The sequence below is a fragment of the Chanos chanos genome, chromosome 12 (assembly GCF_902362185.1).
Source record: "Chanos chanos chromosome 12, fChaCha1.1, whole genome shotgun sequence".
NCBI classification, from domain to species: domain Eukaryota; kingdom Metazoa; phylum Chordata; class Actinopteri; order Gonorynchiformes; family Chanidae; genus Chanos; species Chanos chanos.
In genome coordinates this window covers 8,601,891-8,617,237 of record NC_044506.1, presented here as the reverse complement: position 1 = coordinate 8,617,237, position 15,347 = coordinate 8,601,891, and the positions used below count along the sequence as shown (strand labels likewise).

The 15,347-nt window shown below is 39.3% G+C and overlaps 2 protein-coding genes across 2 annotated transcripts; one reads left to right on the top strand and one right to left on the bottom strand.

Annotated features, from left to right (window-relative positions):
- Nucleotides 1-443: 443 nt before the first annotated feature.
- On the bottom strand, nucleotides 444-4,392 carry fam210aa (family with sequence similarity 210 member Aa). Its single transcript, XM_030789470.1, has 4 exons — nucleotides 4,299-4,392; nucleotides 3,167-3,557; nucleotides 2,512-2,623; nucleotides 444-2,292 (listed from the first exon to the last, which is right to left on the bottom strand). The coding sequence occupies exons 2-4, from the start codon at nucleotides 3,523-3,525 to the stop codon at nucleotides 2,026-2,028; spliced, it is 738 nt and encodes a 245-aa protein (XP_030645330.1). The 5' UTR covers nucleotides 3,526-3,557; nucleotides 4,299-4,392; the 3' UTR covers nucleotides 444-2,025.
- Nucleotides 4,393-4,969: 577 nt separating this feature from the next.
- rnmt (RNA (guanine-7-) methyltransferase) lies at nucleotides 4,970-11,418 on the top strand. Its single transcript, XM_030789301.1, has 11 exons — nucleotides 4,970-4,997; nucleotides 5,563-5,660; nucleotides 5,817-5,952; nucleotides 6,294-6,416; nucleotides 7,385-7,500; nucleotides 7,838-8,019; nucleotides 8,391-8,555; nucleotides 8,977-9,094; nucleotides 9,534-9,635; nucleotides 9,751-9,784; nucleotides 11,355-11,418. The coding sequence occupies exons 1-11, from the start codon at nucleotides 4,979-4,981 to the stop codon at nucleotides 11,390-11,392; spliced, it is 1,131 nt and encodes a 376-aa protein (XP_030645161.1). The 5' UTR covers nucleotides 4,970-4,978; the 3' UTR covers nucleotides 11,393-11,418.
- The last annotated feature ends 3,929 nt before the right edge of the window (nucleotides 11,419-15,347 follow it).

Below are 15,347 nucleotides of genomic sequence, written 5' to 3'. Positions count from 1 at the left end.
ATAAAAATATTGCTCAAAATACTGTTGTAGTCCTTCATGAAACAGGCCAATGCTTGTTCTTTCGCTGTGATCAAATGGCTAAAGAGAGCGATTAAAGTTGGGGAGAACTATGATTCCAGAATGACTGTCTTTTGTGCTTTGCTTTTCTTTGCTCTGAATGACTTCATATGGTTACAAAAATGCTGTGAGAAAAAAAAAAAAAATTGAATTGGACTTCAGATTGTGATCCAAAAGTGATTGATGCATAGTCCAAAAAAATAAAAGTACATTCAAACTTGCTGGAATAGATTCTTGCAGGATATAGTTTCTTTAAAAGACATCTTGGAAATTCTGCAAACGACATGACCTTCAGTATGCAGTGTTGTCTAACTTTGTCACTCACTGAGTGATTACATTCACTCTGCCTCAGCCCTGTATTCTGAGAATGAAAGAGGAGGCCACTATGTGATTCACATAATTTTATTCTGTTTGGACGGAACACATTCACCTATGCAGGTGTTGCTATGGCAACGTGTGGCATGAGGCAAGCACCCTTAGATCAAAGCCACGTCACCTGTCAGACCTCAGAGCTCAAACACTGTGCACTCACTCCCAAAGAAAAAATCCGAGAAAGATAACAAAACTGAAACAAGTCTGTATATGCTGGAAATGAAAGACAATTTTAAAAGCCCCTTAAGTTAAACGAGGTAATAATTGACATTTTACACACACACAAAAAAAATGTTATACCAGCTCTCTACTACAGTAACATTGCAGTCAGCCAAGGAACCTTGAAGAGTGCAGTTTCATTGTTCCGCTTGACAAAAAAAATTCTCATCGTTAAGTATTTGAACAAGAAGTACAACAAGGACATTAATTAATATGCTGTGCTCAATGGATCTTACAAATAATAAAGTCTATGTTCAGGGGCACGCAACTCCTTAGGAAGCAGTTTTCTTTAACTCGAATCCTGGGCCCTTCAACTACTGAAAAGTTCATCAGGGCCTTGAACAGCTGAATCAGTTGTATCTGAATGGAGTTGTGCTTCTCTGCCTGAGAAGATCTCCTGGCCCTGCCTTTATTTTAATGACTACAGTAACTCAAGCAGACCATCACTGCTGTGATGTTGATGGTTTCACAAATACAAGTAAGTTTAATTATTAGAGAACTTACATAAACTTAGATTTTTTTTTCTTTCTTTTTCTTTCTTTCTTTCTTTCTTTCTTTCGTTTTTGGCAATCTTATTCTTATTTTACTCACTAATTTTGAATAGCTACACAATGTTTAGTTGTGAAACACGTGATTGTTCATTCTTTCGTTTTTTTTTTCTGCAGATACTCAGCGGCTTTATTTTATGCTTGGTTACAATTTTGATCAGCACAAATTGTACTGTTAATTCACTCACAAGCAGCACTTAATTCCGTGGAGTTTGTGACTGTTTGACCTTTAGATCTATTTGTCTGGCAAGTTTGTACGAAGGAGATGAGTGTGTGTGTGTGTGTGTGTCAGGGCAGTTAGTGCATTTTAGATAAACAACAAAAAAAAAACCCTCTCCTGGCCACACAAATGGACATCAACCTTGTACATGTAACCAGGACACATTTAATGCATCCCTCAAACTCTTACAAAAAAAAACAAACCCTCTTATTCATTTCAAAAATACTTCAATGACACTCAACAACAGCCATTTTTGTTTGTAACAAGAGAGAAGCATCATATCCTAAGGACCAGGGAACACGTTTCATCCCAAGACGCCGCAGAGCGGTGAGGCACGGCCGACCTAAGAGCAGACTGCATCAATTTCAAGAGTGAACCAATAATGTGAACTCATTTTACGGACACTGTGGGATTACAGGTGATTTTGCATCAGTTTAAGAGGCAGCATTTCCATTAATAGCAGATACATGTAGACATATCACTCGCTGTCGAGTAAAATGCGCGAACTTTAATGTTGCTCCGGTGTGGTGTATGACAAAAGTCTTTATACGAGTGCACTGCCCCTCTACTTCTCAAGTTACCCGAACAGGAACCTCTCTTTAAGGAACTCTAATCGGTCTTCTTTCTGAAAGACACCTTGTCTTTGGTTTCTTGCAGTTTCTCCGTGAACTTGTCTTTAGTTTCCTCGATCCTCTCGGAGAAGCGGTCCTTCGTCTCCTCCATCTTCTCAGAGATCCTCTCTTTTGTCTCTTCCATCTTTTCTTGGAGGTATTCTTTCACAGGTGGAGGGGTAGACATGTAACCATGTTTCCTCAGGTATTTCACCGACAGCGACGTTCCACCTAAGGTAACCGTGTACCTAGCTGGAGTGGCAATCTTCAGGACAAAGGATAATAACCTTGGGTAAAAATCCAATTCACGGTATACGTATGCGTTTGGTATAGGCATTAAACGACTACCTAAAGCTTCATTTTTACGGGTACTGAATGAGTTTAAGCAGCTGCAATGTGAGTGATGATGCAAACATACGGTGAGTAAAAATCATTGCATCTACTTTAATCATAAAATATTGTTCGGACTTCTTAGTATTCTTACCTTATACATAGCATAAGCAGTCAATGCATAACCACCCTGGGAATTCTCCAGAAGCTTAACGATTTTGTCAGGAAATCCAACAAACTCGAGAAACGGTACTAGGTTCACTCCCCTGAGGACATAATAAACAAATCACTGGTTTAATATTCTTTACAATATCTTTATCGTATCAACACAAGAACTGCTTATCAAAAACAAAAATCCTGTGCTTATGTCTGTTTAAAAAAAAAAAAAACGAATATCCAACTCTGCAGTGTCATCCTAAGGGCATTTTTCTCCCCCAACATTTCCAGACGATGATGTCTCTCAGGCTTGTCTGCTCCAGATTTAAGCCAGACATATTTGCCAAGCAAACTCTCCCCGGTGTGCCAGTTACCTCATCTCACCAGGCATGCATGAGATGACTGAGCAAAAAGCCAATTACAGCCTTATGCCCTCTGAGAGTGTGGTAAACAGCTTAGCGAAGGGAGGAACATTTCAGAGACATGACTCAAGCTAACAAACAGAATTAAGAAAATCTCTCTATCCAGAGGATAAACTTTGATTTCGTCTAAAGGGCCATCACAGACTGTCCTATAAAAACAAACACACAAACAAAAACAAAAACATAAATCACAGCAAACCATCTCGACCCCAGTGAGAAGCTTTAACTTACTTCATAGCGCCATAGTAGAACGTGCCAAACCAAACTGTGGAGGTCACTAAGTGAACGGGTATCATAACTTTGCCATACTGTTTAAAGGTCTTCTTAAACCTTTGGAACAGGCCCATAGATTTATCTTGAAGGGGGTCCACATCACCGGAATCTTGCTGGGAAACATCTCCAGTGTCACTCTTCTGGGAAGTTGGTGACAAGGCTGCAGTGGATGTACGGACCCATCGAGGGTTGGGGCTAAATTTTACAAGGCGGCGGGCACCTCCGTTTTTCAGGGTCTCCGAGGTCGAGGGCCCAGAGAGAAGGGACAGGGGGCTGGCAGCCTGTCGGAAGGCTCCACTGAACAGGAACCGCTGCATGTCTCACTGGCTAGCTCGTCCACTTTCTGTCACTAGAGGGTAGGTGCACAGCAGGACAATGTGACAGTTACATCTGAAAGTAATTTGCATTAACAATAGATGATATCACAGTCATGTAGATTTGAATGCCAGGATTGCCATCTTCGGTTTCATTTGAATTACATATAAAAACAGGATAAACACGACACATTCTAGTGTATAGAAGGTCGGACCTTGAACGTTCAGTCTTATAGAGAAAGTTTGAAAAGAATCAGCCTACGGTTCACCGCGCTCTGAGCCCTGCTAGTAATACGTGATATCACCAATAGGTCAATTTAGGTCTTGTTGAGTAGCACGGCGTTTTAGGGAATACTGTCAAGATCAGAAACAAAATCATAAGTTTTCTCAACCGTTTTATTACAATAACAAGTCGGTTATGTTCACATAGAATCTGAAACGAGATGGTGCTGAGTAAGAAACGACTGCGCTCTGAAATAATGACCAATCAAAAAATCCTTAACCTCCCCAACTAAGCCTATACATTAAATTAGCTTACGAAAAACAAGATGATAGCCAAACAGCTGTTCATAACAATCTACAGGTCAGCATCTAGGATACAGTTACTGATAAACTGAGGTACTGTTGCCAATTTATCTAAGTTATACGGCCCACTGGGCACCGGCCAAATTTCATCTACCTCACGTCCAAGTAGACGCTGTCACTTCTACATTACCGAGTTAGCATTATTCAGTTTGAACAGCCCAAAGTTTCTTTAATTCAATGAAAGCACGTACATGGGTAGAAGAGTCCAACATGATGGGGCTGAGTTTCCTCCAAATCATCTTGAAATATGAATTCTAGCCATGTCCCTTCTGTCATTCAGAAATATCTTCGCAGGACGCACGTATATTACACATGCAGACGGTGCCCGTTATGCACGATGGGAAATGTAGTAAGAATCTCAGAAAATGGGTGTAGTCACGTAATCTTTTGCCAATTATAAACATCATATCCCAGAGTTCCTATCGACCGAGCATGCAGACGACATTATACCGCAATATGAGGCCTAGGGCCAGTTTTGGTTCTTTGCTTACGCTGAAGGTATAACAGAAAATGGACAGAAAAGCTGATTCTGGGCCAGAAAGTTCCATGAAACTAAATTAAAATTTACCTTTAGCAAATGTTATTATGACTGTGATGAAAGCAAAAAATTCTAAAATCTATGTAGTTCCTGCTTCAGATCGAATATGCGAAATAAATTTCTCATATATATTTATATAGATATAAAAGCGATTATTCTTGATTTAAGAAACCACATATTTACAACTAATAAAATATCTAGTCTGTGTCTTCAGACACAACTGTGGGACATAACATGTCCTACGCTCTCCAAGCCTATAGGGGGGGACAGAAGACTTTGTAGCGTTCGAAAAACTGTAAAACGCCGGCGAGAAATACTAAATGTGTTCTATACATGATGGCGGAAAACTCAAGTGAGTCGTGTTTCAGAGAATTATAGTGCAGTAATTCATTCGAGAAATGTTAGATCTTTGTCCTTTGGTTAAATGCTGAAAATGTGTTTATCGATCTGATTTTTTTTATCCAGCATTTCTATGGTTTTGTGTGTTCGTTGTGCCCAACTGAAACATACGTCAGTTGCTGGTTACACCAAACATAATAAACTCTGTTCCGCTTTTGTTAACGTGATAAGTCGATAATGTAAGTCCGATAACGTAAAACCAGCGCAGCTGAAATTTGTAATATCTGTAATTGCACACGTAACTGTTCAGTAACGCCAAAAGTGACCTGCAGTTAACAGATCAAGTTATAGAAGTGCGTATCTAAGCGACCCCGAACTATGACAGAATTCCCCTGTTATAAAGGTTTACAGCCTGCTAAGTTAAACCATTTGATTTAGCCCAAAAGTGTGAACACACAATCATTTTTGTATCTGGATATATTACTTGAATTTGGAAATAGAAAGAGTCCGTGCTTACGGTAAGAACTGTAAGATAGATGTTCAGTTACGTCATGTCTCAACATCACCACCCTTCATAGGTTCACCCAACCCAGTGTCCGACATGGAGGGTCACACGTCTACACTGAAGAGAAAATATGATGAGGAAGATGAAGATTCATGTCCCAGAAAATTACAGGTGAGAAATACAGTGGTATTTTGAGTGTTTTTAGAGACTTGCTGTTGTCTTTGTCACCGGTAAGAAATTCCCAACCTTAACCTCTTTCCATTGTTGATAAGTTCAAATTTAACTTGTCAAAATTATTGGAATATACTTCTCTCTTCTCATATGCAGCTCACAGAGGAACGACACAGCCAGAAGGTTGCGTCGCATTACAACACTTTACAAGAGTGCGGCCTAGAAGAGCGCAACAAAAGCAGAATACTCCACATGCGGAACTTCAACAACTGGCTTAAAAGCATTCTCATTGGTGAGATCCATGGGCATCGCTCTCACGCCTCGAAAACATTGCTTGATGTGAATTATAAAATGTGGAACAAGATATCAGTCTATCCCAAGTCTTCCATGCAAATAAACTGGAAACCATTTGACATAAAATTGGACTCACCATAATAGAGCATAATTACCCTGTTACTGGTGCCTTTTTAGACCTATCAGGTCTAGCGGTAGGGCTTTGTTGAAAGTTGTATGGATCAGTTCTGCTTTGGGTTGTTCATTTTTTATGTGTGATTTTTAGAAGCAAATCAGTTGTCAGCGTATGTGTGTGTGTCTGTGTGTGCTTCTAAGCTGCGTGTGTATGATCTCCTTCAGGGGAGATCTTGGAGCAAGTCAGGCAGGAACGGAGAGATGTGTGTGTGCTGGATCTGGGCTGTGGAAAAGGAGGAGATTTGCTGAAATGGAGAAAAGGCCACATCAGCAGATTGGTGTGCGCGGGTAAGCCTGTAATTTTTTATTTTTTTTTTTCTCGATCAATTCACATAACCGCAATTACCGCTTCATAGGTTTTCTTTGTATCTTGTAAATTCTTTTTTTTGTTTGAAGTTGAAAGTTTGTTGCTCTAGCGTGTGGGGTCTTTGTATTTAATTCTCAAGACTCCAGAGTGTTAGTTGTGCACATTTTTGCATGGAGGTTACAGCCCATTCACCCTCATTTGGTGATTACCCTGGCATATGGTACTGCGTTAAGCTGCAGCGTTGGAATTTGTTCCGCGGCATTGCTGATGTTAGATTTCATAGTTGGACTCTTTTTTTACTTTTTTTTTTTTCCTCCTCAGGTTATGACTACATTCTCAGACATAGCTATTTTGTTAAAGTGGATTGTTTGTCCTTGTAAGGGCTGTTTTATAAGAAATCACTGTACATCTCTTTTCTTTCTTAGACTCACACGTACCCACTCAAAATTTCCAGTTCTATTCGATGTCTGTTGGCTGTCTATCCTCTCCTTGTTCCCAGACATGATTATTCAAGCAGGATTCAATTATTTTTTTAGTGGATGCTCTCATCCAGAGAGACCTATAGTCTGTTAACCCTTAGAGTTTTCACGTCTCAAAACTAATATCTAACTTGACTATCGTTTTCAAGGGCACACCATAATGAAACTGTGAATTGGGAGCCTTTAAACAGTGGTTTTTCCAGACTGTGGTTGTGTCTTCCTGTTATACTCGAGAAGAGAGTCAAAAGTTCAGTAATTAACGGGCTGTTTTCTCTTGCCTCCAAGTTGCTGCCACTCATGTTGCAGATGGGAATGACTGTCACATTGCTTTGAGTGTTGGACTGTGATTTCTCAGTGTTTAACTTAACAGGTCTATCTATCTATGTATATATATGTGTGTGTGTGTGTGTGTGTGTGTAGGCATGTATGTATATATAATTATTATAATAGATGCACATGTGTGTTGACAGACATTGCAGCCGTGTCAGTTGAGCAGTGCCAACAGCGTTACAACGACATGAAAAGAAAATGCCACCCTAATGAACGTATATTCTCTGCTGAATTCATCACTGCTGACTGCACAAAGGTACTTAACCTTTTACTCTTCAGATAATTCAACCAATGCGTGTGTTACATGTTTTAAATTAGCATGAAAAAAGTATAGGAGAATTCATCGTTGACTGGCTGTTGGCGGCTGGTTCAAGCTGTGGGAATCGACTCCTGTTCAGTAAAACAAAACAAAACAAAACAGAGGAGCGGTTATTTATAGAAACCTCTTTTAACCTGTGTTTGACAGGTGAGAGAGAAGACGGCTTGGGAGAAGTCTCTGGAGAGAAACAGTCTTTATTAGGTGTAAATAATAACAGGAGATGTATTTGTGTGTGTGTGTGTGTGTGTGTGTGTGTGTGCGTGCGCGCTTTCAGGAGCTGCTGTCAGACAAACTGAAGGACGCTGAGATGAAGTTTGACGTGTGTAGCTGTCAGTTTGTCTATCACTACTCGTTTGAGAGTCATGAACAGGCAGACACCATGCTGAGAAACGCCTGTGAGAGACTCAGACCTGGGGGCTTTTTCATTGGCACCACACCTGATGCCTATGAGCTGGTGTAAGAACCCCCACACACACACGCACACATGCAGACACTCAGAGGCGGACATGTGCACCTTTGCGTTCACACTTATACTCTTTCACATAGATAGATTCATTCATTTATACGTGTATAAGCATGCACGATAAGTCTTGCTAACATTTTTACACATACATGTAAACTTAGTGTAGCAGTTTTTTTTCTTTCCATGCTGCTTCTAGACACAATAAGAATTAGTGACAAGTGTCTATTGTAAAAAGTACAATTCAAGTAAAAACTGAATAGGTTCTGAATTGGTTTCCTAAAAAAAAGAATTATGACCATACCTCAGATCTTGTTTGGTATTAAATAATATTGTCCTGATGTTAGATATGTTTTATCTTTTCTAGAAAGCGTCTGGAGTTGTCTGATTCCAACAGTTTTGGGAATGAAGTTTACAGCGTCACCTTTCAAAAGAAGGGGGAATATCCACTCTTCGGCTGCCAGTATGACTTCAATCTTGAAGGCGTGGTGAATGTACCAGAGTTCCTTGTTTATTTTCCACTGTTTGAGGAGTAAGTTCTGCCAAATTTCATATTATTAAAAAAAAACAACAACAACAACAAAATGAGACTAGCAAACGTATGATTTAAGTACATATTCACCTTGGTTATCACTCTTAAAGGAGTCTTGTATTTTCCCAAACCACAGTGCCTGGTCTTGACCAGCAGATGGCGCCCATCGTCATGAAATTCTATGCCTTACATGTGTCTTACTACCCACCTCTCACATGCTGATCAGTTCTTAGCATATCGATACTGTCCTCTGGATATCTAAAGAAAATCATAAAATATACATACTTAAGCATTGCATAACCATATGATCAAAAAGTTAAATGAAAAAATAATCCGGATGCACTGTTTCATGTGCAAATTATTCCTCATTAATAACCCATCATGCACAGAGTTAAGGATGTGTTTCATGTTTTATCTCCAGGATGGCTAAAAAGTACAACATGCGGTTGGTTTATAAGAAGACATTTTATGAGTTTTTCCAAGAAAAGATAAAGAATGAACAGAATAAGCTGCTCATGCAGAGGATGTCGGCATTAGAGGTATGTTTGATTGACACTTGCACCTGGAGTGTCTGAAACTCCATCACCACGGCAACACTGCCAGGCTAAGCTCTTAAAACGGCGTGAGTTGGTACCAAGGCACACACTGATCGCAATCTAAGAAATCCACATTTCATTTTTGACACTCTCATGCTGTTTTCTATCCTGAACTAACTTGACACTCAGTAATAAGGCAATTCCGTTTCACAATAACACACAGGTCCCCTCTCCTGACCTTGAGCCACGAGTGTAATTATTCCGACATTTTCTGCATTTCTCCAATGATGCCGCAGTTGTTTGAGTAAAAGAGCTTTAAGTAAAGAGAGGTCGCTTCTCAATAGTCATATTGTTGAACGGCGACCCCCGTGGATGTAAGGTCTTGTCGTTTTGGCATCAAACCTTACGAAACAATTCTTTGTTTATGTTCCTGTCGTTTTAGCAATACCCTGCGGACGATCGGAGCAAATTAGCATCTGAAAACCCTGAGGAGTACGAACATGCAAAGGGGAAATCTGAGTGTGCGGATGTTCGACTCCCACTGGTGAGGGAGTTTGTCGCACTTTCAGACTCTGATTTTTGTTTTTTGTTTTTTTTATTACCTTATTTTTTAAACTGAGAAACTGTTTTAATGTATGCCTTCGTGTGTCTTTCAACAGGGTACCTTAAGCAAGTCCGAATGGGAAGCGACAAGTACGTAGGCTTAATGAATTTTTTATGATCCAATCCGTGCATGGGTTGGCTTGAAATAAACCCCTGTTTTTGTCGATATTTACTGAGAAAACAGCGCCTTCACATAATTTAATTATTTCATTACTGGTTTTACTGGGAAAACTGTGAAAAACATACGCAAAATTGCACTTGAGTCAAGTGGGACAGTTATATCACCGCAGTTGCTATTATGAGATTTTTATGAGGTTATTAAAGAGGAATTTTTTTGCATAATTAAATTCTGTATAAATGACCAGAGTATATTACTGTATCTTCATGCCCCGCGTGTTACGTCAGAAGCTAATTTGGAGAAATATTTGGCATTATGTATTATGTATGTTAGTCTTACCCTGTAACTACCCTCTATAACCATGTCTAACAGGGATTAGAGGAATGAACATTATGAAACACACGTATGACAGTCATACATGTTTAAAATACTCAAACACGCTTGACACAGACCAATTCAATTACACTTGACGTGCCCAAAGGAAAAAAAAAAACATTTTCGTTGAAAGTGACAGTAGTCATAGTGTGATATAATTGGCATTCAGGCCATGTGTCTCTGCAGAGACATGGAAATTTCATGGAAATAAATATAGAACCAGATAATAGAAAGGTCTTACTGTGGCCTTAAACACAGTCCAGAAACAGAAGAACATGGAGCTGATGTGTTAGACAGATTGATATATCAAATTATGTTGAAATATGATTCACTGACAAAGGCTGGCAGTTTCTTCCTAAAACCTCAAAATACTTTATAAGAATTTTTCTAAACTTGCTTCTTTCAAGCAGTTAGGCGAAAGGCCTTCAAATGTTTTCAGACGTCTGCTGGGTCCTTTTGACAGTGTGGCAGAATGCATCCATAGCAAACAAAAGAAGAATATACCACGATGTATTGACTGTGGCATTAGTCATTCACCAGTGACCCTGCCAGAGCGATCTGGCTTTTTGCTTTCAGATGTTTTATATATTTGTTAAGTTTGTCCAGTTTCTCCTAAGAGCTTACACGCCGCACTAACACAAGCGAAACACAGAAACCAACCTTGATGTGAAATTTTAACCAACAAAAATGTTCAAGTTAATAGAGGGAATGTATGCTACTCTAGATCTTCTTTCTTTTTTTCTTCCAATTTAATATGTATTTTCTACCGTATTGAAATAAGAAGACAAACAAACAAAAAATGGTTACCCTAGGTCATTTAAATTGGTTCCAGCCAGGGATATCAAGAGACATTTTTGATTAATTCCAACCATCTTCTGGCTTAAAATTCTTGACCAACACATAAAGGCGTTCATCCTCAGGTTGAAGTTTAAGGGTTTGTTTGTTTGATGACCATAAAAGGGTTTGTTTGTTTGATGACCATAAAAGGGTTTGTTTGTTTGATGACCATAAAAGGGTTTGTTTGTTTGATGACCATAAAATCAATTTTAAAGTCTGCTAGTACAGATTTGGAATGTTTACCGAGTCAAAGTCTTAGACATTCTTCTGTTCAGTGTACTGAGTCAAAATCTAATATGCTGTTGTTTTCCCCTCCACTTGGTTCTCTAGGCATATACCTGGTGTTTGTGTTTGAGAAAATGTCCTGAACTGGAAAAAGATGAACTCTGACTCAGACAAATGGAAGAATAATTGCTCTTCTGCCTGAGTAGTGTTTCTTCCCCTTCTTCCTTTTTTTTTTTTTGTTTTTTTTTGGATCGATCATTTTCTCCCCCGGTTAATATAAGTTTGGAATCAATGAGCCACGCTCGGTTGCTAAGTCTGTTTTTTGAAAGTATGACCAAACTTTTTTTTTTTTTTTTGCTGTTAAATACAAAGCCAAGTGTTTTTTTTCTTTTTCTTTATGAGTCTGTGTGTATATGTGTGTTTGTCTGTCAGTCTGTCTGCATGGAATGAAGATTGACTTCTAGTGGAATTCTTTGGATGGTTTTAATCAAGATTTACCTCAAAATGTGTATGATGGGCACTTTTGACAAACCTTTGGTATCAGTTGCGTGTTTTGGGTGTGTTTCTTATATGTCATATTCCATACTTTCATTTGTAAACTGTCCATAAAACACGACCTTGTTACTGAAGGTCCAAGAATGTGTCTCTTTCACTTGGCACTGTATTCTCAAATGAGTCAAAGAAACTGTGTTACTGAAGATCAGATCCAACCCATGTGACTGATGGTTTTGAGGCACTTTTATGAAATATTTTTGATTTCAGTTTCTCTGTAAATACTGTTTGTGAAAACCTGTAAAACCTACTCCTACAGCTGCAGATAATTGGCCCTGTGACATTGAATTGGGCTTTTGGTTGTCAATGTGACATTTGCAATACTCATCAAACCGCTGTTATTCTTTGATGCCCCCCCCCCCCCCCCCCCCCCCCCGCCCCCAAACTGGGTTTTGTTCTCAGTTGGTATACCATGGCTGAGTTTAAGGGACTCATGATGTGTTTTGTAGAGGAGAGGTAGAGATTTTTTTGTTCTCCAGACTGTATGCACCTGGCTTCATTTTTTTGTTGTTGTAATGGTTGTCCTGCTTGTCCTGTCCGTTTCAGGGAATGTTGACTCATTCCAGAGAATTAAACAATGGAAGATCTTTATTTGTGTTGTTTGTGTGTTTGCTTGTCTGTTTTTGTTTAGACAAACCTAAAATGCCAAACATGGATTATTCAGTGTCTTTAGGTGATGATTTGTATACATAAAACGATTAAAAATGCAGTTATAAGTAAATAGATAAATGTTTATAACTACACATAATTAAAAGAGATTGTTCTTCTGGCTTGACTTTATTATCTATTATGCCTCTCATTATGAAATTAGGAGCATTTACCATTCCAAAGTATATTCAGTTTGAAGGAAAATCATAAAAGTGTGCCCTTTATGGACAGGTAACTGCCAAAATAATGGGAACGCCAACATGCATCAGTGTTTTAACGGGACTTTGGACTACCACAAGCTTCCAGAACAGTCTCGTTGTGCTCCTGGGAATCTTTTGATGAGATGCTGCCTCTCGTGACAAAAGTCCAACGTGTGGTGCTTCGTCATTGGCGGTGCTATTCACCTCGGCCTCCAAGGGGTTAAATGCCGAGAAAACGTGAACCTGGACCTTTCACTTTGAAAAACAAGCACGTTGAACCCGCAGGTTTCTTTCTGTACTTGTGCACTTGTCTGCTCGTTGAGAGTCGAGTAAGGGTTGACTCATCTGATCACACACCTTTTTTTCCTCCACTCCTGATTAGCCTACTATATGAGTTCTTTTGATCACTTTATCACATAGGCTATGTGAATTTTTGAGTGTGGCTTTAAGGGTTTATGCACTTAAACTTAATCATAGTGTCGTTGATTGCGAGGTGCGAGATGGACTGTTCTTGATGAAATTCTTGGTCATGCCCTAGGTTTCATTTCTGCTCTGATTTGCCTCTCAAACCCATGCATGAGTGTATTGGCCAATGAGCTTGTCTCTGGATCGCAGTTCAGTTTAGTCGTTGATGTCTTTGGAATTCCAGGCCAATATATCAGCCAAGCCGCCACTCCTCATGAACACTGCCAAGCTGGGCTGTCTGCGTCAATGAAGCTCTTGCTGGCTTTTTTCTAACCATGCTGGACAAAACAATAGCCAACTGGACATATCCAGAATTTTTGTTAATGTGGAGAACTTTAAAAATCACTGTTGACTCTGGAACCCCACAAATGCGAATGACTTTGTTTTAAATATACTTCACATTCCTCATTTGCTCAAGCGTTTACCCATTTCGCTGCTTACCTGTGCACACAGAAGTAAGATTGTGAATTCTCTGTTGTTTTATGAAAGTTTTCCACCCCCGGAATAGTTTTCCTCAAACTAAGTTTGCAGATCCACTTAAATTTTTCTACTCCTCAAATTCAGCACCGACAAGTTGATTCAACTCAACTAAATCGATTTTACTCACTCATGTGTGTCAGTGTCGGCCGATTGCCGTAGCTTGCTGTCCTTCGTTTGGAGCATCCTCCTTCAACTAAAAGATAGATAGGCGAGTTAAAAGTACGCCCATACAGATTGCGCTCACTGTCGTGCTGCGACTTTTAATGAGCCGCAATCTTTAAAATCAGACTTCTTAACTGTTGAATTGAGTCCAAAGAGAACGTATTTTGGTTTAGGCTTTTCATCATCCCAGCGCGGTAAATCTTCACTCGTCCGGGGTAGGGGAATAATTAGTTAAATCGCTATTGATATTTTGCACTTGAACCGCTTGCTGAACACAAAATCAATTTTGCATTCATCTTAATGCCTTCACTCAGCACTAGATAAATCAATAAGCAAGACCATATTGGTTTGTTTGGTTCGTTTACGACACACTCAGGAAAGATTATGTGTCTGTTTGCGATGACTAACTAGAAATTTGCATCATCATCATCATCTTCATCATAGAGGATTTTTTCTCTCGAAATGGCCAAAATGCAACGGTGTTAGAATCACGTAAGACTGAGTTTCAAAGGCGTAATGCAAAAGATCCAGTTGTGTTTGTAAAGGTCGCTATGCGTTGGGGAGTTCTATAGCCTACTCTGTGAAACCATTTGAAGTCTAGCAAGTATGTCTGTAAATACATGTCCTCCTACATACACTCAAATGAGAGTCATGAATGTTTTCTCTGAAGATTACGGCTGATAATCCTCTCTCTCTCTCTCTCTCTCTCTCGCTGGTCGGGATAAGAGTACTAACACAAGGTAAATGTCAAATTTTCGGCCTGTCGCTCAAGACACAGGTTGCCATTTATGTGAAAAAAAAAACAAACATTTAACAGCACACGACTAACTCTGTGTTCTTCTATTGTATAGTTGCTTATTATTGGTTATTCCTGTTTACAGATGGAGAACAGAAAGCGTTTGGGTCTTTCAAACTACGCGTTGACAGTGACTGTGAACATCTATGTCCCTACCTTTTTTGGATCAGGCGGACATAGTCCCGAAGCTCGCCTGAATGTTAATTTAGGTTATTAATACCAAGCGTCTCAAACTGAGCAGATATTAGCTACAGACTTTGAGAACCAGTAACAATGCTATGCGGGGCGAGTTCTTGACATCTGAAATCTACTACGTGTTTAAAAATGCTAAAAGAAATTCAGCTGTTTTGTTTTGTTTTTCTTGACATTTCTTTGTTACTGTGTTGTTTGTATGTGTGCTGTGCAAAACTAGCTGACAGTCTGTCATCCATAAAGATGATGGCAAGTATATCTATCTATCTATCTATCTATCTATCTATCTATCTATCTATCTATCTATCTATCTATCTATCTATCTATTTGTATTTGTTTGTGAATATGTTTATTTATTTACCAGGGGAAGATAATAATACAGCACTGTTTGTGAGCTTGCACTTCTCAGTGTTGCTCGATATGGTTTGTCCTCTGACTGTCATGTGCAGACAGAGATGAATGGAAGAGACTGTGTGCTTCAGTTCTTGCAGCTCATCCACAGTTACCCAACTCCAACAGACGTCCAGCACACCCACACAAATCAACAGAATAATTAACGATCCGTGGATGATATTACAAAGACTTTTTTTTTTTTTTAAATAA

What these genes read in the sequence shown, in the direction of transcription:
- fam210aa (XM_030789470.1), bottom strand. Translation starts at nt 3,525, where the DNA reads ATGCAGCGGTTCCTGTTCAGTGGAGCCTTCCGACAGGCTGCCAGCCCC. An exon ending in TTCTACTATGGCGCTATGAA is followed by an intron (nt 2,624 to 3,166) that starts GTAAGTTAAAGC and finishes TTATGTCCTCAG; the next exon opens with GGGAGTGAACCTAGTACCGT. An exon ending in CTGCTTATGCTATGTATAAG is followed by an intron (nt 2,293 to 2,511) that starts GTAAGAATACTA and finishes TTTGTCCTGAAG; the next exon opens with ATTGCCACTCCAGCTAGGTA.
- rnmt (XM_030789301.1), top strand. An exon ending in CATGTCCCAGAAAATTACAG is followed by an intron (nt 5,661 to 5,816) that starts GTGAGAAATACA and finishes TCTCATATGCAG; the next exon opens with CTCACAGAGGAACGACACAG. An exon ending in CAGCAGATTGGTGTGCGCGG is followed by an intron (nt 6,417 to 7,384) that starts GTAAGCCTGTAA and finishes GTGTGTTGACAG; the next exon opens with ACATTGCAGCCGTGTCAGTT.